This window comes from Tyto alba, unplaced genomic scaffold, assembly GCF_018691265.1.
Source record: "Tyto alba isolate M040663 unplaced genomic scaffold, T.alba_DEE_v4.0 Super-Scaffold_39, whole genome shotgun sequence".
Taxonomy (NCBI): Eukaryota; Metazoa; Chordata; class Aves; order Strigiformes; family Tytonidae; genus Tyto; species Tyto alba.
The window spans coordinates 9,910,430-9,934,190 of record NW_024881314.1 but is presented as its reverse complement, the minus strand read 5'-3'; the positions used below and the strand labels follow the sequence as shown (position 1 = coordinate 9,934,190).

The 23,761-nt window shown below is 42.8% G+C and overlaps 1 protein-coding gene and 4 non-coding genes across 8 annotated transcripts in view; 3 read left to right on the top strand and 2 right to left on the bottom strand.

Annotated features, from left to right (window-relative positions):
- Nucleotides 1-5,718: 5,718 nt before the first annotated feature.
- Nucleotides 5,719-5,825, bottom strand: LOC116963487. Its single transcript, XR_004408199.1, has one exon. It is a non-coding gene; the product is annotated as a U6 spliceosomal RNA (small nuclear RNA).
- A 460-nt stretch (nucleotides 5,826-6,285) lies between these two features.
- Nucleotides 6,286-6,357, top strand: TRNAM-CAU. Its single transcript has one exon. It is a non-coding gene; the product is annotated as a tRNA-Met (tRNA).
- Nucleotides 6,358-7,509: 1,152 nt separating this feature from the next.
- On the top strand, nucleotides 7,510-7,581 carry TRNAQ-CUG. The gene has a single exon. It is a non-coding gene; the product is annotated as a tRNA-Gln (tRNA).
- A 628-nt stretch (nucleotides 7,582-8,209) lies between these two features.
- On the top strand, nucleotides 8,210-8,281 carry TRNAQ-UUG. Its single transcript has one exon. It is a non-coding gene; the product is annotated as a tRNA-Gln (tRNA).
- A 1,355-nt stretch (nucleotides 8,282-9,636) lies between these two features.
- Nucleotides 9,637-23,761, bottom strand: part of NARF (nuclear prelamin A recognition factor) — a 26,190-nt gene continuing 12,065 nt past the window's right edge. For all 4 annotated transcript variants that reach the window (XM_033002260.2, XM_042802497.1, XM_042802496.1 and 1 more), the window contains 6 exons: nucleotides 19,266-19,384; nucleotides 18,249-18,378; nucleotides 17,473-17,545; nucleotides 14,712-14,849; nucleotides 13,954-14,111; nucleotides 9,637-13,369 (listed from right to left, as the gene is read on the bottom strand). In XM_033002260.2, the coding sequence (XP_032858151.1) occupies nucleotides 13,128-13,369; nucleotides 13,954-14,111; nucleotides 14,712-14,849; nucleotides 17,473-17,545; nucleotides 18,249-18,378; nucleotides 19,266-19,384 (860 nt within the window). In that variant the 3' untranslated portion in view covers nucleotides 9,637-13,127. The remainder of the gene's footprint in view (nucleotides 13,370-13,953; nucleotides 14,112-14,711; nucleotides 14,850-17,472; nucleotides 17,546-18,248; nucleotides 18,379-19,265; nucleotides 19,385-23,761) is intronic.

The window sequence follows — 23,761 nt, the reverse complement described above, 5'->3', positions numbered from 1 at the left end:
TGCTTTTATTTTGTCTAGACTGGTATTAGGTGCTCAACAATATAAATAATCAATCAAATACACAAGCTGCTCTACAAAGGATATTCAAAATTCTCTGCATTTGAGTAAAGTCAGATGTATACTTTCCTCTTTCCTATATAACTCCCACCCCATTTTTAAAAAAAAATGTCAGCTACGGTCTTTCAAGTACTATCAAGAAAAATATTTCCTCTGCCCTTCACATATAAAGAGAGTATACTACTAACGTTCCATCAGCTGCTATTAAAGAAGTGCTGCCTGCCAATGCTCTTTCTTCTTTCACAGTAATTCTTCGCACACCCTCAGGGAGGGAACAGATCGGAGCTTTTGACAATGGGTCATAGCTGTCATACCTAGAAAGAATATACACAGTTGGTATTAACGCCAAGAGCTACTTGCTCGGTATTAGTAAACAGAGGATTATTGTGACAGTCTACTCACAAGTCCAATAAAAACCCTGCAACTTCTGCATCATTTCTGAAATCCAACTTTTCCTTAAGGGTCAACCATCGGTCAATATGATTTCCCACATAAATCCTTGTTTTCCCCCTTCGTCTATCAAGACTTTGCTTCCTCTTCTTCTTTTCCAGAAAAGACAACACTGGGGGCCTTCCGCATCTCTTTGCTGGCAGCGACATTGTGCGCCTGGATATAAAGGAAAAGGCTGTTTAGCGAGACGCACCTGAGAGCGACAGCTCGTACCTCGGTGTTCTGAATCATCATCACCACTGCAGAACCTGCCGGCCAGCCACCCCCCCCCTCCCACTCCCGCGGCACCAAGGACCCCAACCGCTACCGCCGGCAGCGGCTCCGGCAGAGGCGGCACCCGCCGCCCGCTGTGGCGCAGCCCCGCGCCGGCAGCGCCCGGCCGCGCTGCCCGGCCCCCGCCCCCGCCCCCCGGGCTGCAGGCATCCACTCCCCGCTCCTCGCACTCCGCCTCTCCCGGGAGGCCCCTGGGAACGCGGCCGGTCCCAGCCCGGCCCCCCCCCCCCCGCCGCCCTGGGCCGCTCACCCGCCGCCGCGCCACACCGGCAGCGACGGAGATAAACAAGGGCCACGTGACGGCGGCGGGGCGGCGCGCGCTGATGGCGCGCAGCCCACACGGGAGGGCGGGACGGGACGGGGCGCGGCGCTGCCGGGGCTCCCCCCGCCATCCCCCCGTGACGGGGGGACCCGCGGGGCCGGCCCCCGGCTGACGGGGTGAAGCCGCCTTAATCCGCGCGGGCTCTGCCCCGCGGAGCCGCGTCACGACCCTCGGTGTTCGAGCGCAGCTCTGTCCCACGCGGGAAAAGGCCTCTTTTAACCTTCCTTGTCTTGGTGCGTCACAAGATGGAATCAAAGACTGTCTGAAAAAGGTCAAGTACCAGTTTTAAGGAAACTGGTTAAAAACCTTTTATACATGTTAAAACAGGCACTTAACCACAGTCACATGACAGAGCATTTAGGGGTACTGAGGTAAAAACTAGCACCGGCAAGTTACTGAAGCTGAGGGGAGGCAAGTAATTTTTAAATGTTCGTTTAATAACAAACTTCAGTAAGTGTGTTACTAGAAACCAGAGTCTTTTTTTCCAAGCAACAATTCCCAGTATGAATTACAAAAATACTGGATTTTATCTTCTGAAAGGCCAGATTCAGAGACAAAACTAGAAACTTCCTCTGAAGAGCAGAAAATGTTTGTGAATTGACTTACCTTTAAAGGAAAATACTATATCAGTGACACAGGGAAAAAGAAAACGCAGTGTAAATTCGAACACCACTGTCCCCAGCATGCATCTACCATTCTCCTAGCACCTCTACACACTTCTTACACTGCCTTTCCAAATAACTAACTAAAAGAACAGATCAAGTTAGCTAGCAGTATTTATGGATGATTCTATCTAAACAATGAGAGGGACAATCATGACTGCCAATTTATTTTTTATTATTTCTACTGTCAATTTTGGTGGACTCACAGTAACAAGTTCACTCAAGAACTAGTAGATGACTGAAGGCTTATAGAAACTTTTATTTGCACCTGCTGAATTAGCTGAATAACCAAATCTTTTGCTTGTTTTTTGTCCAACATTTACTTAACTTGAAAAAAAGAACTGAAGAAAAAAAGCCATCATGTCCTGAAATACACTTCACCATCTTTTATCATCTACAACAACAGGATGCCAGCAGGTTTTCACGACACATTTGAAATAATGGAACTCTGTCAACCCTAAAAGCTCCTGTGTGCTTTTAAGTTCCTGTTTATCCTGAAATCACAAAGCTGCTGGGAGAAGCAAGGAGATACCAACAATACTAATTTCTACTAAATTATTTTGAAAGCAAAGCAAATATGCAACTCACCTTTTATGCTAAATTAGTAAATTAAGCAAGCTACTGCTGTTATGCATGTTAATAAAGTTTAAAATAGGATTTAAAATAAAGGCGTATGTCTGTGTTCTCAATGATTGATAAGGAACAAAAAATATCTAAACTTTTATGGTTTTTTGTTTTTTTTTGTTTTGTTTTTTTTTTTTAAGTTATCATGCCGTATTTGTGTGTTTTTTTCTGTTCCTCTCATTAAGGAGGTCTGCTAGCCAGTATTAATTTCTCCTGCTTCAGCAGATTCTGGCTGTGTGACAGACATAGCAAGGGAATGCTTTTAATCCCACCAATATTTATATTAATGTTGATTTTACCACTTGGATGTCCATGTCAGTAAGGTTAATATTTAGCCCCTGAACTGTTTCACCCAAGTCCTTTAATAAACATGCATTGCTAATACAATGAAGTGCAGGTTACAAAGCAGCAGCAGCTGCCACTTAGGAATGACATTTCAAAGCCAAACCCTGAGCTCAGCAAAGGTTAAGGTTCAGGTTCCTCCACAGCAATGCTGAGCAATGTAACTGAGGGCACCAGGTGCAGCACTGCCTCCTCCTGAACCCCAGCAGCAGCCAGGCAGGAAAGAATTTCAGAGGTTTATATAGTTCATAGCAGTCTCTCCACTACATTACTTCAACTCACTCTCTCCTCTTACCATCAACTTCTCACAGAAAATCCTGGCTATGCTATCACCTTTCTGCTGATAAGTACTTTACTATACTTCATCAGCTTCCAGAACAAACATCTTGTCTTTGAGCTCCTGCATATATCCGTGCAGACTAAGTAACACAAAAGTAGAATTTCTTACATTTATTGATCACTGATGAGAAAGATTCATCACATTTAAATTCTTTCACATGAGCTTCATATCTTCAGTCTTTCATCCAAGTTACCATATCTGCAAAAAATAATTTTTTATATTAAAAATCAACTAAATTATGCTGTGTAGTATGCAACATGCAATGAAAACTTTCATGCAGAAAACATGAAGAAAAAAGTTGAAAGGAAGTCAGAGTAATCAAACCGGTAATCTAATGGATTTTCACTAGAGAAAACCAGCATCTCTAACAATATTTGCTTTGTGTTTCCTATTTTTACATTCTCCCCCTCACCATCTGCTTCTGTTCTTTTTCTTCCAAAAAACATCCACCTTGTTTAGCTTCACTCACCCCATCACATAATTCAGATGGAATAGAAACAAAATTCCCAATATCAAAGCCAAAACAGCACTACCTATTCACAAAAGACCTTCTAAAAAAAACCTCTGATTTTTATTACAGTAATTTTAGATCCTTAGGAGAAACAGTCCATATTGATTCAATGCTTTGCTACACACATCCTCTAAACGAAGAGGTTTTTTGGCCACCAGTACTTTTGGATTGTACCTCTGCCTTCCATGCTGCCACTTTTGCCAAATCTTCCCTTGTTCCTTTGGTAGCCACTACTGAATCCCACAAGAGATACTGTAGTGCAGAGAAAGAGGGTGAATTACAGAACATGCAAGAATTGAAGCGACTTTCAGTATTCTCCAGCAAGAAAAAGAACTACTCCTTCCCTCATGGAAGTCACCCAAGCAATGCTCAAATGGATTACTATTTCTCCAGGAAAACTCAGGATACAGGAGCTCCCAACACATCTCCCTGCGGGTCCCCCTCCTCCCTGGGAGGCCGGGGCTGCAGGGCCGAGCTGACAGGCCACAACCGGGCCCAAGGAACCCGCCAGCCAGCGCGAGCGGCGGCAGCTCATCACCCCGCAAGCAGCTGAAGCACAAGCATGATCTCTTGCCGTTTTTATTACTAAATGTGAAAGTACTGTTGACAGTGCCAACACAATACTCCCACGTTTTAGTGCTGACACGCTGTTAGTTTGATAAAGTAGAGCCTCACTCGTCAAACCATGAGCAGAGATTACTTGGCTAACTTTGCTGATAACATCTAACTGGAAACCTACCCCCAGTGTCACTCAACTACCACTTCTGGTGAAAAACTGAGGACAACATGAACAGTTCGCTTTGCTGAAAAAAACCTGCATAAAAAAAAAAAAATGGTAGGAAATGCTCACAGGGATGCTCAGCGGGGCCTTAAAAGGACGCGGCTCCGCCGTCCCTCAGACCCCACGGGGCGGCAGCCTCGCACCGAGACCCGCTGCCCAGACCCCGCGGAGCGATGCGGAGAGCCGCGGGTCCGACAACCACGGAACCGCCGTGGCCCGGCGCGGAGCGGAGAGCCCCACGGGGCCGTCACCCGCGGAACGGCCGCAGCTTCCCGCGCTCCCCCGCCACGTGACCCGGGAGCAGGCGCAACGCTGATGACGCCACGACGCCGCTCCCCCCGCCCCGCCCCGCCGAGGCTGTTGCCGCCGAGCGCTCCCTCAGGGCCGCGGGTTCCGTGTGCTCGAAGGGCACCGGTGTCCGCCCGCCACACGAAGTCGCCTCAGCGGGGCTCCAAGGGGAGCAGGATCAGAGAGGGCGCAGCAGAGGTGCCGCAGCGGGCCGGGCGGAAGTGACCGAGGTGAATTTCGCAGGTGTTCTAGATGAAATACACCGATCTGCCAAGATAATACAGCAGTAGCGGTTCATGTTCCCGCCCTGTGTCCGAATTCACTCAATGAGTCAGGCGGGAAGAGGCCTTCGTTTGTTTTCAAGAAGTATTACGAGAAATAAGACTGAGCATGTGTGCAAAGTTGATGTGGAGTGACACGTTTTCTCCCTGACATCAAGAGCTGAGTCAGAACCGAGTCCAGGAATGGTCTGTAATGACAGGAGGGGGAAACAGAGAATGCTCTTCATTTAAATGCCTGACATGCAATGGTCAGGGGAGCCTGTCAGTGCCAGAAGCCACACTTTGCCATGTCCAGAGTAAAACAGAATGAGGGGAGCCGATGAGAGGTGGGAAACAAGACTCGAGAAGCAAAACTGCAAAAAGGTACTGGCCAGTGGCAACGCTAGGCTTTGAGTCCCAAGACAAGTAAGTCCCTGGAGAGCCAAAAAGCTGATGGCAGACTTTCATTTTGTAATTTGTCTGCAGCAACCATAGTAGATTTGCTAAGTAGCATGGCAGGCAGCACCTGTGCTGAAGGCAACTTCTGAACGCAGCTTCTGTGTGTAACCCTGAACCCCTGATTCTCAGCTGGAGGAGCACAAGCCCCACGCAGGGCGGGGTGTGGGTGTGCCCCGTGAGACCCCCGAGGGCCCTGGGACCGCGGTCCCGTCCGTGTGCCGGCGGGCGCCTCGCAGGGCAGGAGCGGGGAATGAGCAGGACACCGAGAGGAGACCGGCCCTGACACTGCCCGTGGCCGCGGGGTCCCGGGGGGGGGCTGGAAGGTTAGAGGGAGTTGAAACGGGAAAAAAAAAATATGGAACGCTTCACGAATTTGCGTGTCATCCTTGCGCAGGGGCCATGCTAATCTTCTCTGTATCGTTCCAATTTTAGTATATGTGCTGCCGAAGCGAGCACGAAGTGCTCGTTTTCTGCTCAGGTATTTCTAGCCCCGACATTAGTGCTCCACAAAGCTAGGGTGAGCAGTCACCCCTACAAAGCAGGCGCTGCCCATTCGCGCAGACCGCGCACCACATCTCTCCACCTCCGGTACCGGGGCTGCACGGGGGGGGGCGGCGGGGAGGGGGGCGAGGCGCGGAGCGGGCGCCCGCGCTGTATGCAAATACGCGCAAAGCACTTTGGGGGGGTGGGGGTGGGATGCGGCCCGCGCGCCCTGGCTCTGCCGTGAGGGGAACGAGCACTGCGCGTGGGGTCACTCCGGGGGCTTCGCCGCGCGGCCGCTCCTCAGCCGTCATTCGCGGGGCGCTGCAAAGGCAGCGCCGTTCACCCCCTTGCAGTCGACCCCGCCCCCGCGCCCGGCGGTGCTGTCCCGGCGCGGCCCGCTCGAGACGCGGGCGGGAAGAATTCTAGCAACAGCAGCAGAGTGGCGCAGCGGAAGCGTGCTGGGCCCATAACCCAGAGGTCGATGGATCGAAACCATCCTCTGCTAGTAAGTGTCATTTTGTCCCGGCCCGCAGCACCGCTGGCTCTGCCGCCGCTCCGTGCTTGTGGGGGGTTGGTGTTGCGGGGGCCGTTACCCTGCCTGAGGGCTCTCGGCAGCACGCAGCGCAGTGGGTGCGCGTGGGGAAAGGACGGGCTAAACCGTGGTATGATGCCTCCAACCTTTTCTTCTAGGAGGATTTGATGGTATCATAGAATCACAGGATGGTTTGGGGGGGAAGGGACCGTTAAATGCCGTCTAGTCCCACCCCCCCTGCCACGGGCAGGGACTCCTTCTCCCAGCTCAGGTTGCTCAGAGCCCCGTCCAACCTGGCCTTGAATGTTTCCAGGGATGGGGCACCCACCACCTCCCTGGGCAGCCTTGTCAGAACAAGTTCCTTCCTTGTATCTAGTCTGAATCTACCCTCCTGTAGTGTAAAACCATCACCCCTTGTCCTATCATAACAGGCCCCACTGAAAACTCTCAATTTTTCTTATAAGCCCCCTTTAAGCCCTGGGAGGCCGCTCGAAGGGCTCCCCAAAGCCTTCTCTTCTCCAGGCTGAACCCCCCCAACTCTCTCAGCCCAGCCTCCCAGGGGGGTTCTCCAGCCCCTTGATCATTTTTGTGGCCTCCTCTGGATCCACTCGAACAGGTTTATGTCTTAATTACACACAAAAAGCTTGTTAAATACGTCTGTAGTTTTTCCATGTACTGTTTAAATGAAATGTTCTGTTACCTATTACACTGGTCAATTAATATCAGGAGAAGAAAGAATCTGGGAAACTAAAGCAACAGTTGTGACAGTGGTCCCTGCTTCTTCTCAAACATAGCAAGCAAATACTCAGCCCAAAAATGCACGAAAGCAAAAGGAATATAAAAATGGCAAGCAAAAGTCAGTGCACACGTCTATATTCATGCTTTAAATCACACGATCTAAGCGGCTTAGTGATCTTGCTTAACGCTAAGGTGCTTCTAAACGTGAGTTATTTTCAATGCTGTAAAATATCGTGATAAATGAACAGTGGGATTGTTACACAGAGTTACTGACGCGCAGGGTGCGCGGGGGAGCAGCGGGGCGGGCGCCGTGGCGGGGCGGGGGGAGCCCGTCCCCGCGCCCACGCAGGTTCCCTCACCAGGCGCGGCCCAGGACAACGGGCGGGTGGTTCCATGGTGTAATGGTTAGCACTCTGGACTCTGAATCCAGCGATCCGAGTTCAAATCTCGGTGGAACCTGAGAGTTTTGCCCAGGGGCAGATTGAATTATCATCGAAAACTATCATTATCGTGGAAATTGAGTTTAAGGGAAACTTTTCCCGGGCTTTTGGAATGCCATGAACTACTGGCATACCGTGACACCTGTAAAACGCATTGAGAGATAAAGAGAAACAAGCCGTAGGTGTTTCCTGATTTTTTTTCCCCGTATTTATTATTTATTGCAGCTAGGTTACTACCTTCTGACATGAATTATCTGAAATATTTCAGACATGCCATAGTCTAAGAACGAAATTCTCCATCGTGGGGGGGTGTGAGGCGCTGGCCCAGGGTGCCCAGAGCAGCTGTGGGTGCCCCCCCCCTCCCTGGAAGGGTTCAAGGCCAGGTTGGACGGGGCTGGGAGCCCCCTGGGCTGGGGGAAGGGGGCCCTGACATCGCAAGGGGTGGCACTGGGTGGTCTTTAAGGTCCCTTTCAACCCAAACCATCCTGTGATTCTATGATAGTGAACCGTCATTATTTTTATTTCCACGCTGTGAACACCCCGTGTGGAACCACACTTCTGTGTCAGCCATTAGGAACGGCACGCGGCGCGCGCCTGAGCCGCGGCACGCGGAGTCTCCGGGCTGGCGGAGCCGGCGCCCAGCGCGCGGTTCTATGGTGTAATGGTTAGCACTCTGGACTTTGAATCCAGCGATCCGAGTTCAAATCTCGGTAGAACCTGTCGCCCTTCCCGCGCTTTTTGCAGGGCCCCCGGCGCTCCCGCCTCGGCCAGCGCGGAGAGTGCGCACCCGCTCCCGGCAGAGAGAAACCAACCCCGGAGCGCGGCGCGGCCCAGGCGGCGGGTGCAGGGAGCCCTCAGGGCACGGCCGGGGCACGGCCCAGCACTGCCCGAAAACGGGGATAAAACCCGGGGGGCTGAACGCCGAAGGCGTCTCCCACACCTGAACTCTATCCCACCGTTCCGGAGTGTCTTAAAATGAATGAACAGCTACAGCTAACAAAATGACCACGGAAGATTTTCACTTTTAAATAGTTCTTACCATTTAATTAAGTCTTTCGTGTGTTTTACTACTGGTTTATATATATATTTATCTATACTTTTATGGTAAGTATTATGTGAGAAAAAGCGTCATCCACACTGAGGAAGACCTGATTTCCAGCAAATGATCGTCCATAATTTGGACATGAGTTTTCAGGTGCACCCATTCACTTGGAACATAGGGATAGAAATGTAACCATTTCGGAGCAGGTATAGTCTCACAGATTGAACTCTGCACAATTTAAACGGATATTACCTCTGCTTTGCTGACACAAATCCTCATTATTTAGTTTTCCAGATTAGCTAAGGACATCTTGGCTCTCCTCCTCAAAACCTGTCCCTACCAGTAATTTGTTTACACAGCAACTGCAATGCCTGTGTTCTGTGCCAAACTGAAGACCAGCCTCTCTTCCTTTTCCTCTGGTCCTGACCACTCATTACACGCCCTTGAAAAAAAAGCATACCACCTTCAAGCCTGGTTATTATTTTGTGGAAGTTAGGGTCCTAACTGTTCAAGGCAATTTATGGAAATGTTTTCTAAATTTGTTACAGAAATTTTTGCATACGCTATTGATGAAAAAGTATCTCCTCCTCCATCAGGGCTAATTTTCATCCTTTCCCCAACTCTAAGTATCAGGCTACACACAACCTATCTTCACCCTTCCTTGTGCACCAGCGGGTTAAATAACTGTACATAGTAAACTTCACCATAACTGCTCAACCCCCATAGATCAGCTTCATCCAACAAGGTGGTTCTTCTCAGGGAAGAAAGCTTTAAAGCCACTAGATGCTCGTCTGCCTTACGACAATTAGACATAAATCTAGAGAGCAAATCACCATTTCCTACTGCTATCCAGCAACCTTCTCCATTTATCACAGTTTGCAGTGTAGCTGCAATCCAGAATACTCATAGCTGATATAGTATTACTGTTACATACTAAATATTCATGTTAAATTCACCAGACAAGCATAAGTGTTAAAAACAAGTGTATGTAAAGAGTTAAGCTTTTATATGGAATGAGTCAGAATCAGTACATAATTCAGTATCAAGATTTATTTAGGACAATTCATGGTCATGCTCCATTTGAATACAAAGCACCAAAATTCAGGTAACTGAACATTATCTAAATATAATCCAGTTGAGACTGCTGCATACAGATGTATCCGTTATTCTACGTGGTAGCATAGCCCAGGTCTGTCCGTGTTCGTTAACCAGAGCGGACAAACACAAGGTGCTGCGGCAGAGGCAAAAGTACTGGAGAAGCCTTAGCAGAACTACTCCACACCACGTGTCCCTTGTCTTAGCAGTCTCAGAATAAAGTACTATAACCCAGGGTATCAAGCATCCGATATGCTCAAGTCAGTAACACCCCAAGGCGATTTCCAAATTAATTTAGTATTTCCAGTTACTTTCCCACAATCCCTCCAATTTAGTATTTTCTAAAAATCATCCGGAGACAAGATTGTCTCAGCACAACATTCAACTGAGAAATAAAGCACTATGGCTGTGACCACACTAGGAACTCTTCCCATTGCTGAAAAGGCAGTAGCAATGAAAATTAATTGCCAAAATCCTATCAGGGAACTCAATAATATTGTAGTTTCAGGAAGTGTGGCTAGAAACACATATAGTCAACAATGACAGACTTCCCAATGGTAGATTTAAAAGCCAGAATCAAATCTTAGGCAAGTATTTCCCTATATATGAAGTTGCAACAAGGTTTTCTGATACATGTTAAAACTTCAGTGAAAGAAGGTGGAGGAGGAAAGACTTATTAGGGGAATTTTTTTTTTTCTTTTAAACTGGCACTTTGAAAGAAAAGGGCTTTAAAAACTTAAAATCAGTCTTACTGCAAAAAGTCTTATAAAACAAAAGCTGACAAAAAAAAGACAAGTATCAGTCACTGCAAGTCACTAGCTATAATACATACATTCCACCTAGCCACTAAAAGTTGCCCAGTTAGATGCCGTCCTTGTCTTTAAAGAATACTGTGGCAGACAAATAATCTACTAGATTTTTACATTGCTACTATCCCGATAGTTTAAAACACTTGAGTAGAAGGAAGAGATGGTGGATTCAACTGAAATAGTTTATTTTATGCACTGAGCCACCAATTTCCCTCGTAGTGGGAGCACAGCACAGTTTATTGGAGACAGATTTATTTCACCTACTGGCCCATTGCTAGGGTCCCCCAGCAGCACGGGAAGCGAGGCTGTTCAGTGCAAGAGGCAAGATAATGGCAAAAGAGAACATGTACAGCAGTGCCACCTAAGCCAAACGAGTATTTTTCAAGTTATACAAACAGTTCAAGGGTACCCTTTCAAAATAGCAAGGCAGCTCTTGGGTAGTTTAGTAAAGATTTCATCAGAAAAACAAGTAAGTTTTTTGTACCATTTCACCCAGTATACATACATAAAAAAAAATAAGCATACTATACAAAGAACTGAAGCAATATAATTTAAACATGCCATCAAGCTATAAACCATATATACATAGAAACATATGCCTATACAAACAGAACAAGACCACTTTATTACAAGGTAATTCTGTTTAAGGTTTTGGAGGAAATGATGACAGATAAAGAAAATCAGACCAAAGGAGCTGGATGTTGCTTCTAAAAGTAATCTGTTCAGAAATTTCATGCAACACCACCATCTTTCTTTAGCAGACATTTATTACAGTTTCGGCTATACATAGGTCTTCCCACGATTTCTGGACTCCCTTCCTGTACAGAGGTAGATTTCTGTAGATGTTCTGATATTGCACCACGTAACTATAATGTTTTTATTACAACAAGAAACAATTTACAAAGGCTAATTTATGGGTATAATCTCATTGTCTGCCTTCAGGTAGCACAGTAATCAAATTCATTTGCACTTGAAAGATAACATCCCTCCAAGTGAAATGTTTTGTTATTTAGGTGGAGGTCTAATAGATAGCTGCAGTTCTATTAACAGCTTCACATTAAGAGAACTATCTCTTGTCATCAGGGTAACACACTTAAGCCTGTCTCTCTCCTGAGCCTCTGATGTTTAGCCAAGGCAGGAACTTGCATTGACTTCACTGATGCCTTTTTATCCCATCCGCCCTGTTCAAGTTAAATGCAGACTTTAAATACACACAGGTTTCTGCAGTATTAGATCTTGCTCATACAAGCAGTTATAGTAGTAAGAAATTTACGGAAGATTCATTCAAACTGCCTGAAATTATTAAAAAAGCCCATCCACACCTTCAGACTGGAAAAGGAAAGCTGAAACTTTACTAGCTTCAAACAGCCATTAATTATGAACGAATTTGTTGCTGCGAGGAAAATCTGAAGAAGTTCAGCAGTAATTTCCTTTGTTTTTGTCTATCACATTTGCGACTAACCCTTTGACAATTCATGAAGTTTCAGAAAAGTTTGCACGCAAATACCACTTTAGGATGCCTGTTAAATTAAACCTCTGCTGCGTATTTAAAAAAATAAGTGCACCAAAATCTATGATGCCAATGTATAGTAACTTTGATGAGCTCACAAGCATTGCTAAATACTTCATTCTGAGGCACCCCATGACATGTCAGTCAACATGGAGATAAATGAAAGAACAATCTGGTATTCTGTGTACCAAAACATGAGAGAACAAAAGTGCTCTATGTCTGGCTTGGCAAATCTAGCAAAACTGTAGTATGAATGTGCTCACATTACAGCGCATATGCATGTTTCGACTCTCATAAAGAAGCCAGACAAAGTAAGCAGCACCACTCTTCCTAGCTTCACATTTCTAAGAAAACTTACAAGGAAAGAAAAGTTCTCTTTTTGTACCAACCAACCTATTTGGAACTCTTTTTAATGAAGGATTGCATTATAACCATCTAGGATTAGTTTCCCAAATTCAGTTTATATGAAGCCTCCTGTTCCTTACAAAATATTACATCAGTAAGGAACGGTGACTAGTTTGGAATTGAATAGTTTCTGTTAAAATATAGATAGAAGGCATAGATAAATTCATTACACTTCTCCATATACACACTTGCGCCTGTAAAGGTGTTTTTTTGTTAACAAGGCAAATGAATCCCAGTCAACTTCACAACAACTGCAACAACACTGAAATTCATGATGACTGTTTTTCCATGATGAAAGGCATTGCATACCTAGGAGTAGGAGTAAAATAATCTTGCCTTCTTGGGGGAACCCACTTTGTGAAGAGAACCCTTCACTTTAGGGAGTAACTTCATAGGGAATTACACTCCTTGCCCCTGGCAAAAAGTGCTTTTGTACCTTGCAAGATAGCGTTTTTGAATAACGAAATCCATTATAGGCAGGAGATTATAGTGTATATAAGTTAAATGACAATGGCAGGAACCAGGGCTTTTGGAGACGTCTCTTTTTGTTTTTAAAAAGCAATGGATCTTCACAAATAATAATCCACAATTAGGAAGCATCTCATTCATACACTCGGCTAGTGCATAGCATCTGCGATTGCATAGAATGTTTCCAGTGCTGAATCTGTACCTAACCTAAGCAAATCTTTTGCAAGTTTGATTTATTACCATTTGATATCCAAATTGCTTGCTGTTTGATTTACTGCGTTGTATTTGGTGTGCAAAGTTTCCTGGACCTTCTTAGAATCCATGCCTTCCAGCCAGTCCTGGTACATCTTTTGTACGTGCACGTTGGTTTCTGGAAGTCTAACAGGTATTGCAGCATACACTTCTTCCATCTGGTTAAGCAGTGCTTTATCTGGTTTTCCATCTTCAGTCTGTGCCTGACCTTTTCCATTTAGGCACCCTTAGGGGGAAAAAAAAAAAAAAAAGAAAGAAAACACAAGGATGATGGAAATTTGGTACGAAGAGAAAGTTTACGTTAGCTTGGAAGTCTTTTGTCATACTTGCCTAAAGAAAAAAAGTTGTCTCTCTATATAAACTAGCCCCCCATGCTGTCAGAATGTGTATTTACTTAAAGTGACTCCAATATCAACATCATCTTAATCTAAATGATGTTTCTGTACCAACAATCTTTCTCTGCTTTCTCCATGGTTTTATCATCTTAATTATGTTCTTTGTCTTTTCTTGCCCTTGACAACCACCGTTTCAGAGCATGCCCTCTGAGGTTTGAAATAATCCTAAGAGCTACGTTGTCACTTATTTATAGGTCAGAAGAGAGCGAACAACATTGAGGTTAATTTTAGAAAACCCAATCAATTTCTGAGCCAACCCTGCACACGTAATCGGTGTTCTGGACCATTCATTAAATAGTGTTTTAGATTCTTAAGAAGAGAATTAAGAGAGAATGAAATTGCTTCCCTGTAAGACAACTTTCCTTTGAGATTCAAGACGTGTGTGGAACAACTGGGGATCTACAATTATTCTTACCTCCTGGACAGGCAAGGACTTCTACAAAATGATATAAAAACTTTCCTTTTTTCAACTTCAGAACCATGTTTTGGATATTTCTAAAGCCATAAGCTGCTGCAAAGCGCAGCACAGTCTCACCATCTTTTTCAAGGGTAACTTCTTGAAAGTCCTTGTTCCTGTAAAGATACACAGAGAACATTTTAAAGCCCTGCACTACCAAGGGAAATGATCCAGCTGTGTCAGTTTGTATTCAGATGCTCTAAAGAGCACAAGTGTAACACTGAGATTAAGGGCAACTCTTCCAGTTTCTAAATTGAGTTAAGCAGAAGTTGGGGTTGAATTTTCAGAATAGAATTATACTTTAGTTTTAAGGACAGGCAAATTATTAATAAAATTAAAGCTAGCAGCAGCTATTTTACAAGTTTATAACATGTAACTGCCTAACAGTGAAAGAGCCAGGTTAGCACTAACTGCATTAGGTTTCACTGTAGCACTAACTAAACCAGGGGAGGTTTAGACTGGTCATCAGGAACCATTTCTTTATTGAGAGGGTGGTCAAGCACTGGGACTGGCTTCCTAGAAAGGTGGTCAATGCCCCAAACCTGTCAGTGTTTAAGAGGCATTTGGACAATGCCCTTAACATGCCTTAACTTTTGGTCAGCCCTGAAGTCATCAGGCAGTTGGACTAAATGAATGTTGCAGGTCACTTCCAACTGAAAATAACTCTATTTTAACTAGCCCATCCTACATAACAAGGATACAAAACTCTAACTTACTTTAATGCTTTGTAGGTGATTTCCTTGACATCCATGCCAAAAAGCTCCTTTGCAGCATGTTTGAAAATGTGCTCCAGGTAACCATCAGACCTCTTCCCATCGTGCCTTACCACATCTCCCTCCTTTATTTCATCAAACCTTAGAAAACAACAGAAACAAAGATCAACTCAAAAATTTAATTCCTTCACTTCAATCAAGTAATACGTTTTTCCCCTTCTCTGTCTCCCTCACTGAAGAGTTTTATAGCAGTGAGTGAGAACATATTAATATTTATTACAGCTTAAAAAAAAAAAAAAAAAAGAACTATCCAGGACAGCAGTAAGATGATAGGGAAAAAAAAAAAACAACAACAAAACCCATGAAAAGATGCAGGGCTTTTCATGTTCGGAAACCTCAAGCAACATAATTTATAAGAATGCAAATTCAGCACAGGCTAAAGACAGTTAACAGCCATTCACTGCTTGGGAAACATTCTGGGGGAAAAGTAAATCACTTCTAGCCTGTGAGGAGAAAAGAGTACTTCAGAAGTTACAAGCCTCTGTCCACAAGCAGTTCTCCTGCTCCAGGAGCTGTTTCTCACAGTCTGTAACACTGTGCCACTAAAACAACACTGAATCACTACAGCTGCAACCAGGCTAGGAGACAGTACCTTTAAGGTGAGTGCTACACGATAGTTCAGAAAAGAAAATTAGTGAGATCATATCCAGCAGGCATCGCATTCACATGGAAGTTCACCTCTCCCCCAGTTAAAACCAGCACTGATGAGCACAAGTGGCTGTAGTGTAAACTCCTGGGACACGTGCTGGTGATCGCCAAAGACTGCAGCTCTCCTGGCTCATGTTCCTTTCTGGCCAAGGAGAAATCAACAGGGGTGTGTGGCAACCCCAGCTTCAGGAAGAGAATCCGTCTTCAGACTAGCAAAAGGACAGATTACGTCCTTTGCTTTTACATGTAAAAGCCTCTCCAGCTGTAGTCTAATTATCTTCTTTCCAGAACATCCAAACGGGACCTTTCCTGGCCAATACTGCTAGCTCTTGCCTGAGCAGGAGTCTGAGCAGAGCACTCAACCACAAAACCAAAGTGAAAATTACATTACTAACAAAAAATGCCGAAGTTTTAATAATGACAGAGAAATAATTTAATCACTACAGAGCTGAAGTTTACAAATTTAATATGTCTATCCCCTCTATGCCACACCATTGCATCTACTTAAGAACTACTGCAACTTTTTTTGTTAATAACCTTGGCGGATTTTGTTTCATGCTATGTCTCCTAATTTTAGCCAATTGCTATTTGTCAGCATTCTCTAGCTACAAAAGTGAGTTGGGAACTCAAACACGAGTTACTTTGTTCATACTACTTCTTTAATACCAAGCACTCTACCACAAGTTGTTGTCGTTCTGTGACTTGTTTTAAAAGGAGTTCAAGTTACATCATTTTTTCTGCAAAATCTACTTTTAAGGCCCCAGAAGAGTAAAAATTTATGTCATCCTGTCTCATAGCTTGAACCAGTAGTATTAGATTAGTCCTTTTAAAAATTAACATAATTTTCCAACATAAATTAATCCAATGAAACAGGTATATTCCGAATAAAAGCTTGTTCTGTCATTGGATAGGCTGATTTAGAAATAGATGACCATCTCTATGTGATTATGTCTGTAAGAACTTTATGTAATTCTCATTCTTTGTAGCCATCTCTGGTAGAAGTAATCATGAGAGCTACACCACAAACACAGCTCCGAAACCACTGAAATTTCTCCAGCCTAGACAAGGTCCAAGCAGGATACCAACTAAAAGTGAAAAGGAATTTTTAAAATTTCCGGAGCTTTCTGGTTTGTGCAAGAAAGCATGTTTATTGCTCCACTATCACCACTTTGGAAAGATACCAAGTAACATCTGTCACACTTGAACAAAGATCAGCAAGCTCAGCCTTTGTAACTAAGCCTGAGAATTAAAACAACATGCATGCAGCTTTCTGAGCCAGTCATACAGTAAGTAAACAAAATCTCTTCAATGCTTTGTGTGATTTTCATCTAAAGCATGTTTCAATTTTATCTGATCTTGAAAAACTAACTGTTGTCTTCAGTATAAAAAGAATTAATTTCTGTTTCCTGAAAGGGTGCTGCTACTTCTATCAATTTTACAGGAACATATTAGGGGAAGCAGAAATTTACTGCCAAGATGCTGCTCTGAATGAGAGGGAAGCACAGAACAGATGGTCAACCCCATGAGTGCATCCCGGCATCTTTGTGCGAGGCCAGACAGTCAGAGGGGAGCAGATGAGACTGTTTGCCTTTATACGAGCTCAGGCACAGGAGAGCTCTGAATGGGGTCAACACCCTCCAACACTCACACTTGCTAGCAAGGCGTGAACTTAGTATAGTAAAATCTAATATTACTGCATTAAAATACAAATAAGGAGCTATACACTTCTTCAAAAAATCATGCATTTTGAAGGAGTCACTAGGATCAGGGTCATTACCTCACATTAACTGCTTTGTATTTAGACAGTATATGCAGTGTTACAATACCTGTTTCATATTACTTTTCTATATAGTAATGAACATCAACAAATACTTTGGGGTTTTTTGGCCACTATATAAGGGATGAGGCTTTAGTATACTCAGGCTTCGATGCAGGCTTTTTTTCTTTAAAAAGAAAAAAACGTTATTTTGAGAAGTTTTACATTTATGTTGAATATGCTCAAAGGTGTGTCATCTGTCATCAAAATAAGGAAGCAATGCACAGCAAAACTACTTACAAGCTATCTACAGCTATTTCAGTCACATCTTTCAGAGACACATTTTTCTGTTCCATTATTTGGACAATTTCACCTGTAAGAAAACAGATGACATTTTACTTCCAACACAAAGCAAAATGCACGTGCTGTGCCTCTGTTTAAGAGATCAATATCCCAACACCTGTATGTGCTTGCTGTCACATTCTCCAATTCTTTACTAGAGTCAGTTCCCTCCCGTAACTGGGAAGGCTGACACTTCCAGCCCTAAAGAAAAGGGCCCTCAGCTTGCTCCAAACTTTGCATAATGCTATCCTTAGCCTTCCTGCTAGGTAAAGTTTGGAAGACATTTCTACACTGCAGGGGAAAAAGGAGGGTATGCAGTTTGGACATTAAGTCTGAACACAAGAGCGACACCAAAAAAGCCACTGGTGCCATGCATTTGTAACGTTACAAATAAACCCGGTGGATATTAAATAATGACCACAGACAAGCAAGACTGATTTTAAATATGGAGTTGCATAACTCTTACCTTTCTCAAGGGGCTGACAAAAACAAATACCTGAACCTTGTTTTCGGATGAATACAAACTTATAAGGAAAGGATTTTTTGCTTTGCCCTCCCTACTCGATACATATACTATCAGCAGCATAAAACCATGTACTTATTTTTAAAGCAGAAAAAAAAAGCCAACCTTACAACTAAAGCAGACTTGAAAAAAGTAAGGTTTGGCATAAAGGTTATTCTAATAATTGATTTACTCGTATCTTTATACATAGCAAGTTTAAAGAAGATTTAACCTGATGTCAGAACACAATCAACTTCTTGCGAATTATACAAGGCAGTGTAGAAATCTTCCCGCAAGGCTTCCAGTTTTTTGTCATAACAAGGTGCCACAATTACATGGAAAATTTTATCAGGAGACAGGTTCTGTGGAACACAGAAGAGAGCTCATGTGAACTCCATGAAGAGCAAAACACAGCTTTAAGGATGACGAGGACGAAAATAGCATCATTAACCCTATGCAGGTAATACTAGTAATCAATCCCTAGCAATTAAATTTAAAGGCTGCTGCACACAGATGAAGTGATTTGCCAGAAGTCATGAAGTATCATCAACAGACATCCAAAGTCAGTCTTCTGGCTGAAATTTGTACTTATTCCTTCAGATCACATTTTCTGCAGCTTTTGATTGCCTTAGGAAGTGAATGCAAGTCAGGGCTTCAGAATTCTGTTTTCCAGCTGTCACTCATTCACTTTCATCCACAGCAAGTCCATCAGTATTTCCCTATGTGGAGACAGCAATACCTTCCTATATCATGTGGATGCAGTTAAATTTAAACATGATACATGAAAAGAACAGCAACTTGTTCAACACAGAAAATTGAGAAGATAAAAAGGTTAGTTTCTAGGATACAATGCTTTTATTGATCCAAGATAACAGGACAATCTCTACGCTGCTCTCCTCCACTCTTGTTTTGGCTGTGCTATAGAACCACACAGGCAATATGTAATAAGAATCATTTTAGCTACATTGGATTAAATTTTTTCTGTAAATACCTAAATCCATGTTGCACTGGGAGTGCAAGGATCGCTGCCAGCTCACACTGAACTGCATGAAATGAGGTTCTTTGTATATTCTTCTCATGGGCACTTGTATAGCAGCATAACACCATTTATTCTTCAAGTAAAGAGCAAGCAATTCAGGAAGATGCTTTATCACTTTATAATACACTAAGATCTATATGTCAGTATTAAAACCCACTAGCCCAACTTTTTAGAAGAGTATAATGGTAAAAATAAATTAGAATTACTTACCTGCTGCCTGGCAAAGTAGCCCTTCACCAGGGAGCCCATGATCTGCTGTGGAGACTTCGCAGTGCAAATGTGAGAGGTTACAAGATTGGTAAGTACCCTTTCAGCATAGCGGATCCAACCTAGAACAACAGGAAATCACAGATAGTGAAGTGGCACAGAAGCATGGCAAAGTGGCAGCAGTTAAAGAACAGCTCTTAAAAATGAAGACACCTTCACAGTAGGTAGGACATTTCTGTGTAGTCTGGAAGCCATACCTTGGGAACGAAAGGAAACCTCAAGGCTCTGTTAATAATGCTTTACAGTTGGCTGTCATTAATTCACTGTGTCATTAATTCCAGACTTAGAAGCCACTGTGAACTTCATGACCTACTACACCCTTTCTAAAGCATAGATTTAACAAAGCAGCTAACAAAGAATAAGTTGACTTCTTAGACCTCAGCCCTTGGATCGCCAGATACCACCACAAATGTACTCTGTTCAGCTGCTTAACTGTAACCTTCTGTTTCCCGAGATTTAATATCCATGCACCCAGCTTGCCTCCTCCAGAACAGAAGAGTCACATGAAAGCATTATCACAAGATGCACATGGATTAAGCTTGGAAAAAAAATGACTGCTTTTACTATTGTTAGAGTTGCCACACCTTCTTTCAAAACACCCACACACTCAACCACACACAGTAATCAACTGAAATTTCTCTGTATTCAACATTCTGACTTTAGTTACTCAAGAACCTCTCTCCCTTTCACCAGACTCCTTTCAGCAATGACAAGCTATGTATATTCACACCACCCCCAATATCCCGAGCAGTCCTACTATTCCCCACCTTCCAGAACAGGAACTGACAAATGAGCAGAATAAGTTATTTAGGGTATGCAATTCTTTCTTAGACACTGCAACTCTTACTGAAAACAACAGCACAGAATCTTTCACAGGAAAGTTTCTGAACTTTTTGCTTCACCTACATGAACTGAGAACCAGATACCTAAATTGTGCAGAAGTGTTAGGCCCAGCCTTCTAGGGAAGCATGTTGGTTTTAGTGCTAATAAATAGTGAAAAGTACCACACTTAAGTCTTTTCAAACAGATTAATGTTTACGTAAGAGAAAAATTGCTGTGAAATACAGCTTTTACCTTTCCTGGGCTGCATATAAGTTAATTCTTAAATTTGAAATTAACACTTGGCAATGTTTAAATCGGAGCACTGCCATGAAGGCCAACAGCAGCACAAAACTGGAATCCAAGTGGTATTCAGATTGCTTGTCCCTCTATGGCAGAGAAGTGGTCTTCCCAGTGCAATAAAACTTTACTGATGAAAATGAGAAAGTATTAGGGAAACATGAGAATCCTGCAGCTGTTTAAATATTCCTCATTCTTGTTAAAGTACAGATTTCAAGATTAACAGACACTGGTCTCCATGGAAAATCTCAAAGACATGTATCATCTTCAACAAGCATTCCTTTCTGTTGTGGAAAAAAATCGTGATTAAAGGTTTACATGTCAGGACTGTGCTGAATTACTAGACTCTGAATAGGAAGTTTGCTTCACGTACAACTTTAATTGGGACTTTAAGGCCAAGATATTACCTACAACAAAGGACTTAATTTCTTGGTGCTTGGTACAGGGGCCGTATTAGCCTCTGTACTAAGCCATATATTCTGAATGACATGTATATCCTATTTCTTAAATGGCTTTAGTCTCAAGCACTGTCAAAATGGAACAAAAACTGCTTCAAACAAAGTAAGGACAGTTTTTAAAAACATTCTGCTTTATACTTTAGTAGCATTTAATCACCACAGCATTCCTGCTATGAGGCTAGTTTTTAGAACTGGAATGTTTTAGATATTGTAGTCATGAACTATAAGGAAATTTCACTAAATCCCAAGAGACTTCTGGCAGGTATTGCCCAAAGCAATTTCTTAAATGGTTTCTTTTCTTGAAGCAGATGGAACAAGTGTCTAGCAGTTCCAGCTCCACAGTGACCATTAGTCACTGTTTAATTATACAAGCAGCCTTGGTGAATGAGCAACACAAGGCATTTATCTGCACCTCGCATACGCACTAGCTGTTTCTGCCTACTCATCAGCAGGGCTGAATTCCAGAGCCACAGTTACAGGAAGCCTAAGATAGCCAGTTCTTACATCAGTGTACCTCTGTACCCATACCCTTCAAAAATTCATCCAGATTCTTGGCCACTCGTTGGCTTCTGTTAGCACCAAAGAACAACAAGAAACCCCTACACATCCCTGTAAAAATTCTTGCAAGGGTATTTCAGAACATGTTACTTTTAGTGGTTTATCTTGAGTAGATCACCAAGATGTATGCTATAAACACACCTATGCATCAGTATAAACTGCAGAAAAACTAAGAAAACTTTCACTACTGTAAAACCTCATTCCTGTAAAAGGAAATCAGTTGACTGAGACAAAAACATCTAAATCCTCAATAATTACACTCTACCTACTTATGCTGTAAGCCTGCCCCACTGACCTGTTCTCGGAGTTCAGAGAGGTTGGCAGTGCATTAAAGATGCTGGCTGGTTCCTAGAGTGCTTCATGTTGCTTACCAGTTTGGTAAATCAAGGGAAATAACTTACTACTTCTGAGATATTACATAGACAAACAGTAGTTACACCCTGTTGTACTTCCAACATGAAACAAACCCAATAAAATTAGCTCACTTTCTTTTAAGAGAGCAGTAGGTAAGAACAATTAAGGCAGAGACAATAAAATGTTCTTTTATCAGGTTCTGGGACTATATGGGCTATGCTCTTTTGCTCATGGTAGATTTTACACCAGAGAGCACTCCTGCAGAGGGTGATATTTCTGTAGAAAGTTACACCCAAAGGCAAATAAAAGGAAAGCAGTTATACTTGAGTTCACTCTGACCTTCTATCTACAGAGCTATATAAAAAGCATGTTGTGATAAACACACCCAGTAAACAACATTTCTGGGACAAATTTATGTAATCTGGGGGTAGAGAAAGGAAGGAGAATGAGGAACAGAAAATGCACCCAGACAATTAAATACAGGAAACACAGCAAACAAGCTTACTTTAAAGATGACTGATCATGATTTTTTTTTTCTTCTGTAGTTGCTGTGAATGGGAACAAAATACCATAGCCTTTCAGAATTGGTTTACAGTGATACTTCCATTAAGTTTCCCAGAAATAGAAAGCACCCTGCCTCTGCTAACATCTATACCACAGGAGATAGCGAACACTGTAACTAGCACTGAAAATGGAAACAATCTTCTGTAGCACATACAAGGGAAGTGCTCCATTAACTGCTTTTAATTATTTCCAATGAGAACAGATAATCTGAGCTCTGTTTCTAAATGAAGAAAATTAGAATTATCTCAGAAGTAGTTCTAAAAGAAATACTCAAAATTTTGAATTTTAAATGAACCACACACAATAAGAGCTAAATATTAGGGGAGTGTTTCAACTTCACAAGTTTTACATGATAAAAAAAAAAAAAGCAGCATATAGTATGTCTGCTCCTGAAGATAGGAGATAACACTAAGATAACAGTAACAGGAAAAAAAAAAAAATTACTTTTCCTCTTAATACATATATGTAGTTCCTAAAGTGTAACCCAGATACTTCCACTACAGAATACACAGAACAAACAAAAGTACAAGTGTCATTCAAACAGCAGTACTTGAACTTTAAATCAATGACAACAGCAGATTCTGGGTATCACCAAACACAACTAACTTGCTCTCTTGTCACTGTAACATTTCTTTAAAAGAATGCAATCCGCTTATTTCAAGGCTGAAAAATTGTGTTTTATTAGCCTTTTGAAAAGCAACAGCATGAACTTTAGGGTGGGGTTAGGCAAAGGAGTTATTTCAACCTTCTTGATACTTCTTTTTTAGGAATGTGACTTAAACTGAAATGACAGTGCATTAGCAAATGGAAAAAGTAAACAATGACTGAATGTTCTACATCTTTTCAGTGGTGATAAATGCAGGTTCTGTTCATAACAGAGCAAGTTCTTGGGTGCAAAATTCCCAGAGGCGAGACATTTAGTGAGTCAAGTCTGTGACATTTCAAGTGGGAATTACTTTGTTGTGTTTGCTATGTTGTTTAAGTGTTAGACATAATGATCTCAGGGACACTAAGAGTAATGTCACTTGCTATTTTCCCCCAGGCTTAAGTGACAAGTTAAAAACTTTGCTTAAGATAACAGAGGTTGTGGTTTAATCATATCAGTCAGCAAAGTTCCTTAAAGATTATTTTCAGTAAGGAAATGCCATGTTAAACTTCTGGGGTCTGCACACGTAAGCAGCAGCTGCTAACTCCTCAATTCCAGTTCTGATTAATTTCTCCTAAAGCCTTACACAAAGCACTAGAAACCTCAGTGCTTCTGTACCTCAGTTTTGTTATCCAGAGATTCACATGCAATATATGCTTCTTTTATAGAAGTGATAAGAAATACAACTGACTAATAAATGCCACATATAAACACTCACAGAGGAAATCAGTAGTTGGGGT